General features: G+C 43.0%; 1 protein-coding gene across 1 annotated transcript in view; it reads right to left on the reverse strand.

Moving 5' to 3' along the window:
• Tmem45b (transmembrane protein 45B) overlaps positions 1–21,442 on the reverse strand; it is a 40,995-nt gene that overhangs the window by 2,999 nt on the left and 16,554 nt on the right. The window contains exons 2-3 of the mRNA XM_032909476.1: positions 2,335–2,534; positions 449–658 (exon numbers count right to left, since the gene is read on the reverse strand). Of these exons, the coding sequence (XP_032765367.1) occupies positions 449–658; positions 2,335–2,518 (394 nt within the window). The 5' untranslated portion in view covers positions 2,519–2,534. The remainder of the gene's footprint in view (positions 1–448; positions 659–2,334; positions 2,535–21,442) is intronic.

Raw genomic sequence — 21,442 nt, forward strand, 5'->3', positions numbered from 1 at the left:
CATTTTGCTGCCATGCCATCATTGGCAGCAAGCACTTGCAGACTGTCTGTGGTTTTGAGAATATAAAAGAATGTGTCTGTCTGCAGATTCTGTTGAAAGACAAGACAGAGTGGGTGTAGTATTTTAGCCATGGTGCTGGCTTGTAAGAAGTTGAATGAGTAAACATACAAACATGCATACATACATATATACATGGATGTATACACACACACACACACACACACACACACACACACACACACAAACATTTTCGGGTGGGACTGAAGCTTTCTTGGCTTCATTATAGACCATGATATCTGGACTACCCAGAGCATAGGACCCAACCTTGTTTAGGCTTTGGGAGTCATGAGAATTGGTTTTTATAGGTTAGTGTTTCTCGTCTTTTAAGTTTTGATCTCTTATAAGGTCAACTTTTCTATCTTTCTTTCCCTTTCTCCAGCCAAGTTACCTTCAACGAATACAGCCATAGCCAAAACCACTCTGTCTAGGCCCAGGGGCACAATGTTGAAGTAAAGGTAGGTGAGCATGTCGATGATTCCCGAGACACCAAAGAAGAGGTACATGGTGCTGTGCTGCCAGTTCATTAGCTTGGTCCACTGATTCTCATGGTAGAGGTGCAGATGAGGTCCATCTGGAACAAACTGCTCTGCCAGGATCCCTGCCAGGAAGTGAAAGTGAAACCTGAGGTGGGAGAGGTGGCAACAGTGGCCGGCAATCATGAAATGGCAAAGGTTGCTGGAAGATAGGGACCAGGTCCGGGGATGGATGAGAGCTGCCCACAGGTCAGTGGGCCCACTTGGAAATGACTTCCCTACGGAGTTTCTCTTTGAAGCCTATGGAAACAGCTGTCCCTGGATGCTCTTTTAGGGGTTGAGGATGGGGCAGAAGCAGTGATGGAAATGGATCATACTTGTCTCTGGGACTCTGCCCCACAGCAGAGACAAGCAGAGCATCTCCCCTTGGCTGCTGGTGTGGCTGAGACCCTCCGTGGGCAGCAGCTCCCGGGTAGGTGGTAGGGCTGCCATAAAGTGGGCCCCTTCCCTCAGCACAGCGCTCTTTAAAGCACTGGTAAACAGCATGTGGCCTCACACTGTGGCCGTGGTGTCTGAAGAGAGACAAAAACGAGGCCGGACTGATGAAGCTGTGCTTTTTGGGTAGCTCGTGGATCTTGTCACGTTCTCTTTTTGCTTTGTTTAGTTCTTGCTTATTGAGATAATGTCACTATTAAGCCCAGACTAGCTCTAAACTCTGTCCTTTTGACTCTGGGATTACAAGCCTGTACCATGTGTGTATTTTGTCCCTTCTACTTTTTATCATGTTTATCAGATTTGCCTTTGTGCTTAGTACCCAAAATATTTTGGGGGGAATCCTGGAAATCATTCAAATTTTCATTCACTCATAAGGGATGAGAAGTTTGTGGAATGATCCTGGAGAAGTGTCACTGATACCAGAATGGAAGCCCTGAAGAATGTCACATTGACCCAGCCGGGATGGCAAATATATTAGCTTGTTTTGTTGTTTTTAAGGCACTGTCTCCTCACCACTACGTCATATGGTTCTCATGAGCTCCACAAAGAACTGTCTGGTGCTCGTAAGAAGTCTTGGCTGAATCTGGCAGGTGTTTAAGTCTTGCTTGCTGGAGGGGCTTACGTCACCGTTTCACACCCACAAGCGGTAGGCCAAGGAGAAGTGGCAGGCAACCTGAGGGTGAGCTCCCGCCGCCGTGCTCTCAGCAGATGTGGCTCCAGGAGGAGCTCACTGCCAGTCCCTGATGCGCTGCTGCAGACAGTAGCGGTGGACTTGATGAGAAAGAGGTAGGTGCTAAAACCCCCCACAGCCCCTCTGAGGGCTTTCTGTTGCCTGCCTTTTTGGCCACCTTGTGGGTATCTCTCCTGGCAATGCCTGAGTCTTTTATGTGGAGGATAATACCAACGAGTGGTTGTTAAGTACCCTGAGATCTAGATAAAGACTATTTGGGGAATGATGATTTAATTGAAATTAAACTCTATACCTTAACTTTGTCTTGCTTTTATAAAAAAAAATTCTTATTCACATTTTTTGTTTTTCACATAGTATTTGTTCTGTTCCTGTAACTCCAATAGGGCAAAAACTAGTTTAGTTGGTGGGTATTGATAGTGTATATAGTAAAAGAGCCTATTAACTATTAATATAAAGCTTTGTACACACGAATATTAAAATAAAAGACTAGCTGTTGTCCAAGATCTTGACCTATTATCTCTGCTAGTAAGACATCTATTTCACAGGATTCTGGGGTGGGTTGAGGGTTCCGGTGTGAAGAGGAGATACCGTAGACGAAATGACCTTTGTTCTTACCGATGACTGCAAACAAAGTCTTCACTGCACCTTCAATGATCTCGATGCGCTGTTGCTGAAGGCTCAGTCTGTTCTTCTTCAGGCCCTTTTGGTGAAAGTACTTCAGTGGGTACTTCACTGACCACCACAGCCCAAATATTAGAAAGAAGCTCCCGGGGAGAGCATGGCCCTTGAAGTTTGCCATCAGTGTTCCAGGATATCTAAAAGATGAGGACTGCCGTTAGGTGACTGAATGATGAAGACATATACGACGTATACGTACATATGGACACACATAGCTGAATGTGTGTGTGTGTGTGTGTGTGTGTGTGTGTGTGTGTGTGTGAGAGAGAGAGAGAGAGAGAGAGAGAGAGAGAGAGAGAGAGAGAGATTCAGAGGTATTACTGAGGCCTGGAGCCCACTAACTATGCTCTGCTGGATAGCTTGCCCGTGAGCTATAATGAATCTGCCTGTCTCCCTAGCACTGAGATCACAAGGATACACAACACACTCAGCTGTTTTTCATGATAGAAAATAAGTCTTTCTGCTCTATACATATTTTGAGCTGGGCATAGTAGTGCACGTATGCTTACAGTCCTAGCATTTGGGAGGTGGAAGTCAGAGGATCAGGAGTTCAAGGTCATCCTTACATTCTTAGTAAAGGAAAGACCAGCCAGCCCCTCGGCTATGTGAAACCCTGCCTCATAAGCACCATCTCTTCCACACTTTGGCAAGAAGCAGAATTGATTCCAAGTCATAAGCCACACCAACAAGGATCGACTTTTTTTATGTGAGAAGCCTTTAAATCATTATAATGTTATAGTCTGCTAGGTAACTTAGGGGTGGGGAGAAAACCACCAGCCCGAGGCTGTGTGAAATAAAATTGGTGTGGAGAAATGGAGAGCAGGTAAGTATCTATTGATTCAGTGTAAAGATACCTTCCTAGGCACAGATGTGAAGGAGAGAGTTAGAGAAAAGGACGTCTATTATGTAGTCATTTAAAAACACTTTTGATTCTTGGCGATTTTCACATCATGCATCCCAATCACACTCTTCTCCCTGTTCCTTTGTATCACCCCCTGGCCCCTGCAAAAGTAAAAAAACAGAGAACAAAAATCTCATCATGGAAGCTGTAGTGTGTCACGGTGTGTCATACAACCTTTTTGTCCGAACATCTTTACTTGCAAATGTTCACCGTAATGAGTCATTGGTCTGGTTCAAGTCCTCTGACCTCTGCTACACTATCAACACCACATCTTCACCAGGACTCCTTTCAGGCATCTTGTTGATCTGTGTAACGGGGATCCTGCAGCTTTGGATCTGAGGACTGGCCCTTTCACATGCCCCAGTAGTTCATGGGTGGGGTAGATGTTGTGGTGGGCCAACCCAAAGCCCTGGTTCTGGGCCTGGATAGTAGCTGAGTTAGTCAGCCCACACCCACATGACTAGGACCAGCTTTCCAGCACCGCCCTGGCTAGCTTACCCAAGTGCCACAGCCAGTGAGGGGTGGGATCAGCATTCCCACTCTCATGCCCTTGGGGCTGGCTCACCTGCACTGGCACCACAAGGGTGTGCTGGCCAGCCCAGGTGCATAGCCTGCTCTCCAGTTCTGCAGCCGGATTTCTCCTGTGTCAACACCACTGCAGTGCAGAGGAGGGGTGGGGCCAGCTCTATGTAAGCATTTTCTTTATGTCAAAAAGGAGGCTGGCAAGATGGTTCAGCCAGTAAAGGGTGCTTGTTGCTGAACCTGATGACCCGCGTTCAGTCTCAGTGGAAGAAGTGGGACCCACTCCTACACCATGGCATACACACCCATGAGAAACAGGAATGAAATTTAAAAAATGTTTAAGAGATGGAAAACTAATGGATAAATCAGGAAATTGATAAATATGGTGACTGTCAATTATAAAGCTTTTACATATTTATTTCCTTACTTTTTAAAAAAATTTTTTCCTTTTTCTTATTGGACATTTTTTTATTTACATTTCAAATGTTATTCCCTTTTCCAGTTTCCCATTCATAAGCCCCCTATCTCATCCCCCTCCCCTTTTGTCTATAAGGGTTTTCCCCCTCCTCAACCACTCCCCTTCTCACCTCCTTGCCCTGACATTCCCCTACACTGGGGGGGTCCAGCCTTGGCAGGACCAAGGGCTTCTCCTCCCATTGGTGCCCAACAAGGCCATCCTCCAATACATATGCAGCTGGAGCCATGGGTCTGTCCATGTGTACTCTTAGGGTAGTGGTTTTGTCCCCGGAAGCTCTGGTTGGTTGGTATTGTTGTTCTTATGGGGTTGCAAACCCCTTCTGCTCCTTCAGTCCTTTCTCTAACTCCTCCAATGGGGACCCCATTCTCAGTTCAATGGTTTGCTGCTAGCATTCACCTCTATATTTGTCATGCTCTGGCAGAGCCTCTCAGGAGACAGCTATATCAGGCTCCTGTCAGCATGCAGTTCTTGGCTTCATCACTATTGTCTAGTTTTGGTGGCTGTATATATATGGGCTGGATCCCCAGGTGAGGCAAACTCTGAATGGCCGTTCCTTCAGTCTCTGCTCCAAACTTTGTCTCCATATTTCCTCCTATGAATATTTTTGTTCCTCCTTTTAAGAAGAACTGAAGCATCTGCACTTTGGTCATCCTTCTTCTTGAGCTTCATGTAGTCTGTGGATTGTATCTTGGGTAATTTGAGCTTTTGGGCTAATATCCACTTATCAGTGGATATATATATATATATATATATATATATATATATATATGTGTGTGTGTGTGTGTGTGTGTGTGTGTGTGTGTGTGTGTGTGTGTGATTGGGTTACCTCACTCAGGATGATATTTTCTAATTCCATCCATTTGCCTATGAATTTCATGAAGTCATTGTTTTTGATAGCTGAGTAGTATTCCATTGTGTAAATGTACCACATTTTCTGTATCCATTCCTCTATTGAAGGACATCTGGGTTCTTTCCAGCTTTTGGCTATTATAAATAAGACTGCTATGAACATAGTGGAGCATGTGTCTTTGTTATATGTTGGGGCATCTTTTGGGTATACGCCCAAGAGAGGTATAGCTGGGTCCTCAGGTAGTACAATGTCCAATTTTCTGAGGAACCTCCAGACTGATTTCCAGAGCATTTGTGCAAGTTGGCAATCCTACCAACAGTGGAGGAGTGTTCCTCTTTCTCCACATCCTCACCAGCATCTGTTGTCACCTGAGTTTTTGCTCTTAGCCATTCTGATTGGAGTGAGGTAGAATCTCGGGGTTGTTTTGATTTGCATTTCCCTGATGACTAATTTCCCTGATGACTAAGGATGTTGAACATTTCTTTAGGTACTTCTCAGTCATTCAATATCTTTCCACAAACCCAGCCCTACAAAGGATAATAGATGGAAAACTCCAACACAAGTAGGGAAACTACACCCTAGAAAAAGCAAGAAAGTAATCTTCTTGCAACCAAAAGAAGAGAGCCACACAAACATAATTCCACCTCTAACAACAAAAATAACAGTAAACAACAATCTCTATTCCTTAATATCTCTTAATATCAATGGACTCAAATTCCCAATAAAAAGACACAGACTAACTAACTGTATATGTAAAGAGGACCCAGCATTTTTCTGCATACAGGAAACACAAGTGACAAAGACAGACACTACCTCAGAGTAAAAGGCTGGAAAACAATTTTCCATGCAAATGGTCCCAAGAAACAAGCTGGAGTAGCCATTCTAATATTGAATAAAATTGACTTTCAACCAAAAGTTATCAAAAAAAGATAAGGAAGGACACTTCATATTTTGAACTCTCAATTATGACTATCTACACAAGGGCACCTACATTCAAAAAAAGAAACCTTACTAAAGCTCAAAGCACACATTACACTTCACACAATAATAGTGGGAGATTTCAACACCCCACTCTCATCAACGAACAGATCTTGGAAACAGAAACTAAACAAAGACATAGAGAAACTAACAGAAGTTATGAACCAAATGGATGTAACAGATATTTATAGAACATTTCATCCTAAAACAAAAGAATATACCTTCTTCTCAGCACCTCATGGTAACTTCTCCAAAATTGACCATATAATCGGTCACAAAACAGACCTCAATAGATACAAGAAGATTGAAATAATTCCATGCATCCTATCAGATCACCACGGACTAAGGCTGGTCTTCAATAACTGTTTTTTTTTCAAATTTAATTTTACTTATTCGTGTGTGTGTGTGTGTGTGTGTGTGTGTGTGTGTGTGTGTACTCTGCACGCATTCATATCTAAGGGAAAGTCTGATTGTCTGGAAATGGAGTTGTGGACAATTTTGGGCTGCTTTGCTTTGTGGATGCTGGGACACAATCCTACGTCCTCTAGAACAGCAGCCAGTACTCTTAACGGCTGAGCCATCTCTCCAACCCCAGCTGTTACAAATTTATAAGGAAAAAAACATAAGCGACCGACAAAAGACACAATTTACACCATTGTGTAAGCTGATGGTTAATCTAGCAATGAGCAGGCACAAGCATAATGCTGCGTTCACAAAACTGGAGATGGTCTGGTGTGGAATTCACACAGATCACCGTGTCTGGTACTCATCCTGTAGAAGGTACTTAACTGAAGCAGACATGATATACTTTTATTCTGTTTATCAAAATTATGAGCCTTAGCTAAGATTTGTTGAGAAAAAAAAAATGTTACGTTTTCCTGAGGAAGTTGATGGTGACTGAGAGAATATGGAGGATGGGGGGAAGACTCTTGAGGCAATCATACGGACTCACAACTCATGTTCATGATATGTAATGAATGAATGGTTCTTGACTGCTTAAGTTGATCAGAACCAGCAATGAAGTTTGATATTGCAACAAAATCCCTCTCCAGCCTTTTCTTTCTACATCACCTTTCTACATATGTGATTGTCATGGCGCTGACAGGGGTACACCTCCACCTGGGCTTTTAACCAGGTCACCATCTTCTCTTTGTGACTCTCATGGCACTGACATGGGTACACCTCCACCTGGGCTTTTTTTTCTTTTCTTTTCTTTTTTTTATTATATATGAGTACACTATAGCTGTCTTCAGACACACCAGAAGAGGGCATCGGATCTCTTTACAGATGGTTGTGAGCCACCATGTGGTTGCTGGGAATTGAACTCAGGACCTCTGGAAGAGCAGTCGGGTGCTCTTAACCACTGAGCCATCTCTCCAGCCCTCCACCTGGGCTTTTAACCAGGTCACTGGCAATTTCTCCATAGCTGATACAGGCCCTTCCTGAGTTTTTCAGTTTAATTGACCTCTAATGAAGCTGATTATTTAACCATTGCTGTGGCTGTGGTTTTGTTCTCAAGGTTGCGGTTATGATCCAGACCTGACTTAGGCCTGCTGTGGACTTGACAGCCAGGCCGTTTGGCTGTAGTGGGGGGTGGGGCTGATGACTCAGGCACGGGGAGGCCTCTTCCCACCTCAGTTCTTGTTGCTAGACTTCCTGGTTTGATCCATCTACTCACTTCTGATTTGTCAGCCTGCTCTCTTGTAGCCCACCTCGCTTTCTTAAAGCGGCTATTTGGAATTGTGTTCTAGTAACTCATAGCTCTCCGTTTCTTTGCTATGGCTTTTGTGTGTTATTCTATTGCTTGGCGTGTGTTTTCTTAGTTCATGTTACGTTTTCTTTCTCCTGCTTATCTGTATTTGAAGAAGCAGTCACCTGCTCTAGGCTCCATTGCCTGTCTTTGGGAGATGAATGCCTTCACCAATCAGTCTAGCTTCCTCATTCATGCATTGCATTCATTCATTCATTCATTCATTCATTCATTCATATTCTCTCTCAGTTCCATCTTCCCCTCTCCATGCCCCCTCTTCCTTTCTGGGTACAGTATATGCACATGCGTATACATAGACCAGAGGTCAATATAGGGTCTCTCTGTCTCTGTCTCTTCGGCTGGTGCATGGGGCATCTTGCAAAAAAGACAGATAGCCTTCGGGTGACCTTTACTAGCTCAAAAAATTCATCTCTCATTAGCAGTGAGGACTCAGACTCAGGCATCACCCCATGCTGTCATTTTTTTTCCTCGTGAGTTTAAGGTATCCTCTCCTGGCTTTTTGAGAGAGCTTCTCTCTTTGAACGTGAAATTCACGATTTTGGCTGGGCTGGCCGGGCCTCTTGAGTAAAGATTTTCATCAGATTTGGAAGGTTTTCCAATCAGCATTTCTTCATTTCCCCCTTTCTTCTTTTGGAGCTCATGTCACATGTATGTGGGGGAAATTTAATATTTTCCCATGATTTGACTGCTCTGTTATTTCCTTTCTTTTCACCCCTGCTCTTCAAACTAGATTTCTTTTTTTTCAAGTTACTCGATTCTTTGTTCCCTTCCTTCTCTCCCCTCCCTCCCTTTTTTTTCTCTCCATCTCTCTTCCTTCTCCCCCTACCTTTGAGACAGGTCTCACTTTGTAGTCATCCTCCTGCCTCAGCTTGCCAAGTTCTTGCATCACAGGTGTACATTACCATAAGGTCCTGCTCTAACTCCGGTAACTGTGTGAGGGTTTCCACTCTTTGTGGCTTGCACTTCTCTGTTCGGAGGTCCTGTTTGTTCTGTGCATTGGATTCTCTTTCGATCCTTTGACCAGTTTTAATTCTCTGAACAGATTTGAAATAACTGCATTGAAGTCTTTGTCTGTTAAATACAGCATTCAAAGCCATGTAGGCTTTTTTCTACTTCTTCTGTCTTTGGTTTTTTGTAGCAATTCATGATTTACTGTCTCTGTGTCTTGTCCCTTTTAGTTGTAGCAGTTCTGGACTATGTAGTGACTCGCCTGGGTTACGAAGACCCGGGTGACGTACAGATTCTGTCTAAATTTAGCTATAATTCTCCATCTTTTATTGATTAGTTTGATTTCATCAAGATCGCATCTTTATTTTTATAACAAATTATTAGAGATTATCAGCCAATTATTTGAGCAGAGGCTTCTTCAGGCCCTTAATTCTTCATGGTCTGTGTGGCGCCATCTGTCTATGGGTTGGAGAAGGACAGCTTTCACGTCTTCCTTGACTTTCACTTGTTGCCAGGATTTCCCAGGTCTCCCTAACATGTCCGCAGGAGATATGCAGAGAAGAGTTTCCCAGTCCTTCTATATAGCTTTATTGCAAAGCTCCCCTTGCTAAATTTCTGGTTAGTCTGGGGCTCTCGAGTGGGACTGAGTTGAGAAGCTAGCAAAGCTGGTTTTGTTTTGTTTTTTATTTCTGATTCCCGACTATCCACTACATGTTCATTTCTCATGGATAGCAAAGCCAAGAATTCCCTGCTGCACTTGGAATTTAGTCTTTATGTACCAATATTTTCACGATTAGCTGATCTTACTTAAAAGTCATTGACTCAGCGAAGGGGGCGGTGGAAACATCTGTGGGCAAAATGTTCTTACCCGGGGCAGAAGTGTCCCGAGAATAAATGCTTCTCACTTTGTTGCTTACATTTGGTTGGCTTTCAGGTCCGTGGAGTGGTCGGTCTTGAGAGATTTGTCTAGCTCTTACAGTATCCTTTCCCCTCTCTGTTTTGCAGAAAGGAATTGCCTGTCATAATTTTCATTCTGATACAACTTTGGAGCCACTTTCATTCTTTTGCTTAATGGTTAACTCAGATTCTTGTTATTATTAAACCCTTGTACTCCATTTTATGCTTTAAAGGGACGGAAAACCAGCGCTGTAATGTGTGCCAGAGCCTTGTAGATCGACTAGCGTCTCCTTTCCCCTGCATTCCCCAATGGCCTCTGTTTAGGTGGAGTCCTTATCTGCATCTGTGTCCTTGGTACCAAATGCCAACCCCGCCCTTGCCTTTTACTTGGTCTAAAGTTCACACCCGTGCACCGCTAGCCTGGAGCTGACATATTACACAGAAGGCTGAGCGCCTTGCTCTCACTGTGGATAGGGAGGGTGGGAGGGAGGGATGAAGAGAAGAAGGGAGGGAGGGAGAGGGGGAGGGGGAGGAGGAGGAGGAGGAGGAAGAAGAGGAGGAGGAGGAGGAGGAAAAAGAGGAGGAGGAGGAGGAGGAAGAGGAGGAAGAAGAAGAGGAGGAGGAGGAAGAGGAGGGGGAAGATTTCTTCCATTCACAGATGAACGGATGACCTCCCTGGATGAGCTATCTTGTGGAACACATGGTAGAATTTATAGGATGAGTCACATTTTGTAAAGAAGAAGCCAGGCAATGACTAACTTAACTAGAAAGAAAAAATCGCTAATAATTTGTATAACCAATAGGTTAAGGCTCTGAGTGGTCTTCTCTGCAGCTGAGGTTTCCCTCTGCCGCTGTTCTGTCATCCTCTAAAATAAGGGGAGAATGGCTGCTTCATTTAAAAAGGAATTCATCTTTTGATTAGTAAATTTTGTTTGTTTTTCTCGGTATCATGTATGCCATTTTTTTTTTTAAAGTACTAAATAAATGCTCCAGCAATGTGCTTAGTGATATATACAGGAAGAGTGGCCAGTGCACAGCAGAAGGAAAAATCCACCAACAGGAAAACAAACATGAGAGAACGCTTTCACAGCGGGACACCCTCGACGTTCCTGTCTCTATGTCCGTGCTATCTTTGCATAGTCATGAGCCCATATGGAGGGGACAGAAGGGAATGAGACTTCAAGGGGCAGCAGGCAGCTGTCTCTCTTTCATTATCTAGGGAGAGCATTGGAAGAACAGCACTGCTGGACTGGTGGGGTTGCCCGGATTGTCCTCTTTTTTAACCCTTCCCCAATTGACAGTCCTAAACCCCATGGATGAAAAGGAAGAAGATGTGAGAGAGAAAAGGACTCCCTGGTAGCTTTTGGTCCAGGATTTTCTCACTGTGCCCACCCCTGTTTCTCCTCTTTAGAATGATGATGTATAGTCTTACGTTGTAAAGCACATTGTTTTCTTTTTGACTTTAACCGAACCACAGTTAAGAGATTACCTTGAGTCTCAGAAGAGACGTTGGACCTTTAAAGGAGGGAGAGACAATGGAAGGCTTTTGAAGCTGAACTAAATGCATCTTGCATTATGACATGGCCACGAGCCTGTGGGGCCAAGGAGTGGAATGTGGAGGGTTGAATGAAAAATGCCCACCATAAGCCCTGGTATTTGGACACTTGGTCCCCAGTTGTCCCAGTTGGTGGTACTGCTTGAGGGAGATTTAGGTGGTGTGGCATGACTAGCGGGAAGAATGTCACCGGAGGCAGGCTTTGGGGTTTATCACCTCAAGTCTGTGACTGAAGTTCTGATCTCAGTACCGATGTGGCTGCTTGCTCTCCTGCAAGAGACCTCTTTCTCTGGAACCTTAAGTCCAAAGAAACTCTTGCCCACCAAATAGCTTTTGGTTATGGTATTTTATCACAGCAACAGAAAACTGACTAATACAGTTATGAATAATGCTGTCACCACCACCACCACCACCCCTCCCCCAGCTGGGGATGAAATTCAGGTCTTTGCACAGGATAGGCAAGCACTCTACCGCTGAGCTAAATCCCCAACCCTCCCCCCCTGCACTGTTTGAAAGGATTAGGTGTGGCCCTGTTGGAGGAAGTGTGTCACTGGGGGTGGGCTTTGAGGTTTGAGAAAGGATATCCAGTGCCCAGAGATTCTTCCTGATGCCTACAGATCCAGATTAAAAAAACAAACAAACAAACAAAAACCATCGGGCTAGTTCTTCAGCACCATGTCTGCCTGAGAGCCACCATGCTTCCCACCATGATGATAATGGGATAAACCTCTGAACCTGTAAGGCAGCCCCAATTAAATGCTTTCTGGTATGAGAGTTGTTTTGGTTTCAGTGTCTCTTCACAGCAATAGAACACTGGCTAAGCCCAGGGTAATCACCTCAAGTGGCTGTGAGCAAGTCTCGGGGTAGGATTCTTTCTGAGGCAAACCCCTCCTCCACCAGTGATACTTAAAAACAAGAGGTATCTGCTTCAGAAATAGGTGTATCCACACCATCACAACAGGAGAGACCACAAAGGAGAAAGCTGTGGGTCTCAAGCAAGTCTGAAGTTAGATTTTATGCTTGAGAGGGATCTTTTTTGCTTGATGATGCGTGGTTTGGGCCCTAGACCGGCTCTGTCCTTTGGTCATTACCTGAGGGGTCCTGACCTTCTGAAACCCATGGTGTCGTCTTCTAAAATGGTGGTCACAAGCTTTGCCGGTTAGGAAATCCTGAACTTCCAGGTAACTTGTAGGCCTTGTTAAGGAGCTACAGTGTCACACATTGTTACTAAGTCTCCAGACCTTACAAGAATAAGTTTCTGTTTCCTAAGCAGCTCGGTGCTAAACTTGTATCCCCATGATGCATACCCACCCCTTTGCCTTGCTAGACTCCTCAACACCCATGATGACTCCCCCTTCCACATGATGTATTCTTGTACCTATCCGCCCCCACCGGCAGCCTTCAGGCCCGAGCCCGGCCAGGTGCTAACAGACAATGATCTCAATGGCTATTTTCTGCTAACCCCATTAAGGGGACCTCAAAAGCCAGGGAGGTCTGAAACTCTGACTTAGAGGGAGGCGGTGGTCTGGCCAGTCCCTCGTGCACTACTACGCACAGCTTGCTTTAATCACACAGTCGTGGAGATGTCTTCTCCCTAAGGTTTAACAGAGGCTTTCTCTAGTGCTTAGGTGGACTTCCAAAGAACTCTTCTTTCACACTGACTGAGGAATCTCATACAGAGAATTCAACAGTGAAAGGTCATCCCTTCTCTTAAATATAATAAATACAATCTTGACACACTATTCATAGTTATTCATGTATTATTTTCTCTGCAGGTGAACTGTTATATACATCCATGTAATAGTCTTTGTATTAATTTTATATCCTAAGGGTGGAAAATAACAAAATATGCGGCCCCTTTAAAATTTTTAAAAATTTTAAATATTTAAAAAATTTTGTTGAGGGGGCTGGAGAGATGGCTCAGTGGTTAAGAGCATTGACTGCTCTTCCAGAGGTCCTGAGTTCAAATCCCAGCAACCACATGATGGCTCACAACCATCTGTAATGGGATTCAATGCCCTCTTCTAGTGTGTCTGAGTACAGCTACAGTATACTCACATAAATGAATAAATCTTTAAAAAAAAGTTAAATTATTAAAAAAATTTTTTTGTTGAGCAGTATTGTTGGTGTGTATATGGGCATTTTAAGATTTTTTTGACTGTTAAAAGCAAGTTTTACCAAACCCTTATTTTTGTCAATCCAGGATACAATAAAACAAAAAAAAATTTTAAAGAATTATTTATTTATGGTATATAAGTACACTATAGCTGTCCTCAGACACACCAGAAGAGGGCATCAGATCCCTTTACAGATGGTTGTGAGCCACCACGTGGTTGCTGGGAATTGAACTCAGGACCTCTGGAAGAGTAGCCAGTGCTCTTAACCTCTGAGCCATCTCTCAGGTCCTAAAATTTTTTTAAAACTTAAAAATTTACATTTATTTGAGTGTGTGTGCGTATGTGTTACAAAATCTCTCCAGATTTGCCCACTAATTAAGATAGGGCATGGATGTTATGGAACTGACCATTTTCTGATAGAATCTAAGGCCTGTTCTGTATACCTGACAGTGTTAACAGGGACAAGAACTAATTAATTAAGTTAATTAAGCCCCTAAGGGAGAAACCAACACTATTATTGCTAAAATGGGTAGAGTATTAAGACTTAATGACTTATGGTTTTACCTGTAAGTCATTTCTTTCAACCCTCAGCAGAGCCCTTTCTCCCTGCCTGGCAGTTAGTGAAGACATTCTCAACGGAAAAATGTATGGAGAATGAGAGACTGTGGAGTGCTCAACCCTGAATGGGATGTACATGTCACACCCCTTTACCCAAAGCCCCGGGAAACCTTCACAGAGGAATGGGTGGAAAGATCGTAAGAGATGGAGATGGGGGATAACATCAAGGAAAGCATCTTCCAGGCATGACGGGGCAGCTGTGTGTACGAACGCACAGCAGTTATGATTGCGTGCGTGTGACCTGCTCGAGCTAGATAAAATCCCAGCCTGGAGGGGCGATCAAGGGCGCACACACAAAATCCCACCACTACCCTAGAGAGCTGCTGGGAGAGGGAGAGTCAGCTTTCTTTAGTGGAGCAGGTTGATTAGGCTACCGGGCAGGCGGGCCGGCAGGCGTCACCTAGGCAACACAACTGGGGCTGGAGTGGGGGATGGGAGGAGCTGGGAGGTAGGGATACAGAGCATAGATGTGACCAAAATATATTGTATGAAATTCTCAAGGAAAATATCATTTGAAAGGCAAAGACATCTTGAGATTTATAGGCAGTCTTGGCGTGTTTATTTCATTCTATAATTTCTCCTTTATGGACAATTACTTATGTCTTAAAATGTAAAGTTTTGCTGTGTTTATAGTTGTTAAGCATTTGGAAAGCACGTGCACTTTTTATCCTTTTGTTTCACGTGCAATTTTCTGAGCAGTCACTTAAAATACAGTTGTCTTATTGAGAAATAGGTATTTTTCAGAATGAGAAAGATACTTGAAAAAGGCAGAAGGAACCACCATCGTGTAAGGGAAAGTGATCTAAAGCCATGGGTGTGGAATTTATCGTTGATAAAGGAAGGCTAATGAAAAAGGGAAATGCTTTTGGATGAGATGAGTTTTTATATGGCAAAATAAGATTTTGTGTTAAAAGATTATTTAAAATGAAAATATATTATGGATTATATATAAGAATTATAATATAATATAATGTAAATTAGAGGTTTTGTGTGTGGCAGAAAAGGTTATGAGAGTTAGGGTGTGAATAAAGGTCACACAACATAATATTGAAGATTATTGAATTTGCTAAATAGAAGTCACTCCACATATAAACCAGCGAGGATGTGGCAGCTCGCACAGGTTCAAGTTAGATGGGGTCCTGCTGTTGACAGGGGGGAAGCAGCAGGGCTACTGGTAGACTTCGCCCCATATTGCTTTGTTTGGGCATTTTTTTTTTTTTTTTTTAGTCTTACTGGTATTTTGCATGTATATTATGGTTTCCAATTTTGTGTTTTTATAGTGTTTTTGTATGTTTGTGAATTTATTTTTTTAAAGCGTTGTTTTTCTTTTCTTTCTTTTTGTTGTTGTTGTTGTTGTTGTTGTTGTTGTTGCTGTTGCTTTCTAAAGAGAGAAAGGGCATAGAGTTTCGTGTCTCCCAAGGCTGGGACTATATATACCTGACACCAAGCCAAGAATAGACTTTGGGAGACACCTATTCACAAGGAAGCATACAAAACCAGTAGTTCTAGAACTCTGCTTAAAAAAAAAATATTGAAACAGTACCTAGAAATGTGGTCCATTCGAAACCTGAGCACAGAGATTTATTATGAAGTGGAAGAGGCTGTCACCTGTAGGGAAAGAACTTGTCTGCTAATCCCTGTCAATCAGATCTTCTGACACGAACTCTAAAGCTACTAAGTCAATCAACTGGGATTAATTTAAAAGAAAACCACGACAACCCTAATAAAAACCATCTTCACAACATCAAGTTGGGTGGGTAGAGGTAGGGGAGGGTCTGGGAGGAGTTGGAGTTGGGGGAGGAGAAAGAATATGACCAAAAATATGTTATAAAAAGTTCTTTACTAACTGGGTGTGGTGACACACCTTAAATTCCAGCACTTGGGAGGTATCTCTGAGTTTGAGTCCAGCCTGGTCTACAGAGCAAGTTCCAGGACAGCCAGGGCTACACAGAGAAACCCTGTCTTGAAAATGATGATGATGATGATGATGATGATGATGATGATGATAATAATAATAATAATGATAATGATAATTCTTTACTCTGATGCTTTCCTGAATAACTTCCTTTATATATATATATATATATATATGTATACACACACACACACACACACACACACACACACACACACACATATATATATGGTCCCAGCCCCCCTTCCTCTAACAATGCCTGTTTTCCCTAACTCCTTGAATTACCCACTAGTTCCCCTGCAATTCAAACCGATAACGCTTTAATTTTGTTTGTTCGTTTCCTTTCCTGTTGCTAGGGCGCCTGAGACTTTGAGATGCTACCACTCCACTAAAGCCTCAGTCCTGTTTTTAACATTTTGGGGAACTGTCAGGTTTTTCCCAAGTGGCCTCCCCATTTTTCACTCCCACCAGCAATGTCCAAGGTCCCCAGCCTCTCCACATTCTTGTCAGTAAGTACAATTTGTCTTTATGGTCTCCATCCTAAATTGGAATGAAGTATCTTGTTTCTCTTTGTTTTCCTAGCGGCTGCTAATGCCGGGAATCTGCTGTTTTAAATGTGCTTCTCCTGTGTTTACGTCTTCTGTGGAGAGATCTTTCAGCTGCGTTGTCCGTTTGTGATTGGGTTGTCATTTACTGTTGAATTTTAATATGTGTTTTGGAGAAATGACTTGACATATTTTCCTCGCTAGGTAAGTTATGTTTTTAATCTTTTCTCTTCTTTTCAGACAGGGTTTCTCTGTATGGTCCTGGCTGTCCTAGAAGACAGGACTCTGTACCTTAGGTTGACCTTGAACTCAGAGATCCGCCTGGCTCTGCCTGAGTGCTGGGATCAAAGGTGTGCACCATCATTGCCAGGCAACAGTTTCATTTTCTTAAGGTATCCTTGATAATATAGACATTTTCATCTTCTGTTTTTGAGACAGGGTCTCACTGTGTAGACCCGGAACTCACTATATAGTCCAGGCTGGACTTGAACTCACAGAGATCTGCTTGCCCTGCCTCATGAATTCTGGGAGAAAAGGCTTGAGCTACCACACGTGGACATTTTTTACTTTTTATGGTTGAATTTCGCTGTTTTGTTTGATTGTTTGTTTTGCTTGTTTGTTTGGATTTTTTTGGTTTTCCTTTTGGTGCCTTACCCCCAAAACCCACCATTTAATCAGGGATCATGAAAATTCACTCCTATACTTTCTTTTAAGACTTTATATTTCAGCACCTATGTCACGTGAATGACTCATTTTGGACTAACTTTTGCATGTGTTAATAAATTGGAGTTCCGGTTTCATTCTTTCAAGGCAATGGAATGTGTTTCAGACATCTGTTGAAAACTAGATTCTTACTCATAAGGAATTGTTTTGGTACCTTGTCTAGCTTTATGGCTTTTTTAAAATAAATATTAAACCTCTCTTCCTCCTCTCTCTGTATCTCTCTCTCTCTCTCTCTCCTTTCTCCTCTCTTTGTGCGTGCGTGTGTGCATGTGCATGTATGTGTGAGACAACATTGTATTTCAGTTTCTCCTTTGACCTTGTTTGAGATAAGGTTTCTTGCTTCCTTATGTGCACACCAGGCTAGCTGGCCCTCCAGTTTCTGGGGACTCTCCTGTCTCTACCTCCCATGTCACCATCAGAGCCCCTGGATTACAGGTGCATACTATATCATGTGTGAATTTCTGCGTGTTTAGGGCTATGACCTCAGACCCTCGTGTTTGCGTGTCCAACCTTCTACTCTTGAAGGAAGAGTCTGCGACTCTTTAAGGGGGGACCTTGTTTTCAACCTGTTCTAGATGTGTGATTAGTCCTGTCAACATGACACATGTGAAAAAGCCTTTTTAGAGTCTAGAGAGTATGAAAGCAATGGGAGAGAAGACCTGTCACTCAGGGAAAATGACTCAAAAACTTCCTTGAAAAACAAGCAAACATTAGTCAGTTAATGTGGGTGGAGTTCCAGGAAGGGCCCATGCCATTAAAGCCAGACAGACATTAGCAGCTGTTCACTGATATGGCAGATCAGGACAGAAATAAGATTACCTATTTTCATCATCCTTGCTCTCTCACCTCATTTAGCAAGAAAGATCATGAGCCCATGGGCCCACCAGGTAGTAAACCTTGAAATTTGGGACTCGACAAGAGAGTATACTGAAATGTCAAACCAAACAGACTTTGTGGCCCTAGATGCCCAAGAATCTCTGGAGAAGAATATACGCCACCTCACACATGGTCGAGAAAGCCTGAGATAAAACAGATTCAAGTGAACCATTGAGTCAGAATAGTTGCATCCAATTTCCTGAAGGCAGCCGAGTTCCCAGGGAGCATGCCGTGTAGTGTCAGACCTGCACTCAGACTTGGTTTTGCCAAAGGTCAAAACCTTTGGCCAACTCCCTAGATTTCTGCTTCTCAGCATTCCCAAAACTGGGGCGGAAACTCCCACTGTCTTAGCTTCCTCATTGCTGAAACAGAATGTCTGTCATAGCCGACTTAGGGGAGGGAGGGTTGTTTGGCAAAGGTGCTTCAGCCTATTACGCAGGCAGAGCGGAGCAGGCTAAGGCATGGTCGGGCAGGAAGAGAGAAGGAGAATGCCAGTGCTCTCTGGGTATTCTTACCCCGTTCATTCTCCTGGAGCTCTGGCCATGGGCTGGTGCCCTACTCATTCAGGATGACTATTTTCTCGTCAGTTAACCCGATGGAGTGCCCTCAAAGAAGTGCGCCTTGAATGCCTAGGTGATTCTAAATTGAGTCTGCTAATCAATAAAGAGTAGCTGGCCATCATGCCCCATCTTTGGGGGAAATCCTGGAAGTATTAGCTAAAAACAGCTAAGAATGAACTAGAGTAAGTGTTTTAATGAATGAGCCTTTCCTCTTTAATCTGGTGATTTTTAAACCTGGTCTCAGTATCAATGGAGAGAAACCTGGATTTTTAGGTTCAGAGAGGTATACTTGCTTAACTAAAACTGCTGTCTGTTGCTTTCCAATAGCTGAACTCACGAGGGAACAAATATAATTTCATATCATCAAGTGCCGAGAGTGTGGAGGCTAAGCATCTTTTTGTAATGGGCATACATACATACATACATACATACAAACATACATACAAACATATATACATACACACATACATACATACACACATACATATAAACATATATACATACACACATACATACAAACATATATACATACACACATATATACATACACACATACATACATACACACATACATACATACACACATACATATAAACATATATACATACACACATATATACATACAAACATATATACATACACACATATATACATACACACATACATACATACATACACACATACATGTGATTTATTGATTAATTAATTTTTACTTGGAGTCTATCCATTTGTGCAGGAACTCAATGTTTTCTGTCCGAGTTCAATCTGGTATACATCCAGCCCAGCTGGTTGTTACCTGGCCCGTTCCGGAAGTTGCTTAGTAACAGAGTACAGGCGTGGTGTGGGTAACAAAGTACAGGCGTGGTGTGGATAATTGTTGCTCACTGGATGATGTGCGTATGTGGCCGTGGTTGTAAAGTCCATCAAGGCCCATCCCTGCTCTCAATAGTGTGCCCCGTTGAAGAAGGTCTGGAGTGCCCTGCCCTCTAAGACTTGACAGCAGCTACCATCGATGCTATATCCTTTCAGGAACAACACGCTTGGAGGGAGTAGGAGCCGACCAGCGGATCCAAACCTGCTTGTCACTGTTGGGAACAAAATGTCTATGAACAGGGAGGGCTCACTTCCTGCCTAGTTTGATCTTGCGCTCTCTCTCTCTCTCTCTCTCTCTCTCTCTCTCTCTCTCTCTCTCTCTCAAAAAATTCTACCTTGAATGTAGAAAGGGCAGTGATAATGGAAAGATCTCTCGAATGTAATCAAGTCAAATTCCCAGGCTGTTACTACACATGTCCCTGAGACCCTAAACTGTACAGTTCCTTTGCCCGTTTACAGACTGCGTAGCATTGTTATTTTTGTCTGTTTTCTAAAAAAGAAAAAATTATTTATTTACTTTACATCCGGTTGCAGCTTCCTCTTCCTTTTCTCCTCCCGCCCCCCTCCCATTTCTCCTCGTTGAGCCTTGACAAGGCAGCCCTATTTTTGTCCGTTTTAAGACAGGATGTTATTCTGTAGTCCACCAGGACTGGAACTCACTATGTGGCTTTGAACTCACCGCATCCTTCTGTTCCTGTCTGCTACGTGCAGGCTGGGCACAGTCCTTGTTCTTTGGGTGTTAACTCTTTTGAGTTCTTTCTTTTATTCTGTATATTAATCCCTTGTTGGATGAATGGCCGAAGAGTTTCTCTCTCATTCTGCTGCTCTGCTATTTCTTTTTCCTCACTGGTCGTTTGTTGTTTGCAAGCTTGCTTCCACTTCCTATTCCCTCACAAGAATGGATTAAAGTGTCATTTCCATGCTGACGACTCCTGGAACTGTGTCTTTAGCCTGACCTCATCAGATTCATAATCCAAAACTCGGCTAACGTGACCGGTACACAAAAGTCCATAGATGTTTCTTAGACCCTTCGCAATAGATGTGTCCTGAACCAAATTCACCGTCTTCCCAGACACCAGGTTGGCTTCTCAGATCCCAAACTTGAGGACCAGGATCCCGGGAATTCTTATCTTACAATTCCCGTTGCCACATTTCCCTACACTTAAATGCTGCTGATTTTGTTTCCCTGAATGTTCTAGCCTTCTCTTTCTATCATCAAGAGTAGCCTTGCTTCACTTCTCGGTTCTTTTCCCATCTTGCCTACTTGCAATACCTCAAGTCCAGCCCCGCCCCTATCAAATTTCCTTCTGCCAGCCATGACTTATAATAAATCCAATTACACTACAATCAAGTGCACTGCCTACCACATGAGGTGGTCTGTATCAGTTTATACTGTGTGTAATCTATTCAGGATGAAGCCTTTTCATTGCCTGGCCTGTTCTCTCTACCACGACCCTCGCCGATGCTTTGCTATTCTTGCCACCTTCTGCATTTTTTCAGTTTCTTTCCATTTGACTCACTGGAACTCAGTTTTTAAAACTCAGACCTCGCTTCCTTTAAGAAAGTCTTCTGGAAGCTTCCAGGGCTGGCCACCTCTAATTATGTCTTTCCATTTAAAGTGATCTTTCTTTGGCATGATGTTTAATATCTCTGAAGGTCTTATTTATTCAGGATTAGTACGTATTACCCATTAGTTATTAGCACTTATTCCATTATATTTGGGCAACACATATTTTATTTATTCGTTTTTCATTTAACACATGTGCAATGAATGTACTTTCCTCTTTCCCCTTCCAACTCCTCCCCCATCATCTCTGCTCCCTCTGAAACTGGTGACCTCTTTCTAATTATTATTGCTACACACATGTAAACAAATTAGTATATAAATAGCCACCTACTGAATACATTCAGCATTTAC

This window comes from Rattus rattus, chromosome 8, assembly GCF_011064425.1.
Source record: "Rattus rattus isolate New Zealand chromosome 8, Rrattus_CSIRO_v1, whole genome shotgun sequence".
NCBI lineage: Eukaryota > Metazoa > Chordata > Mammalia > Rodentia > Muridae > Rattus > Rattus rattus.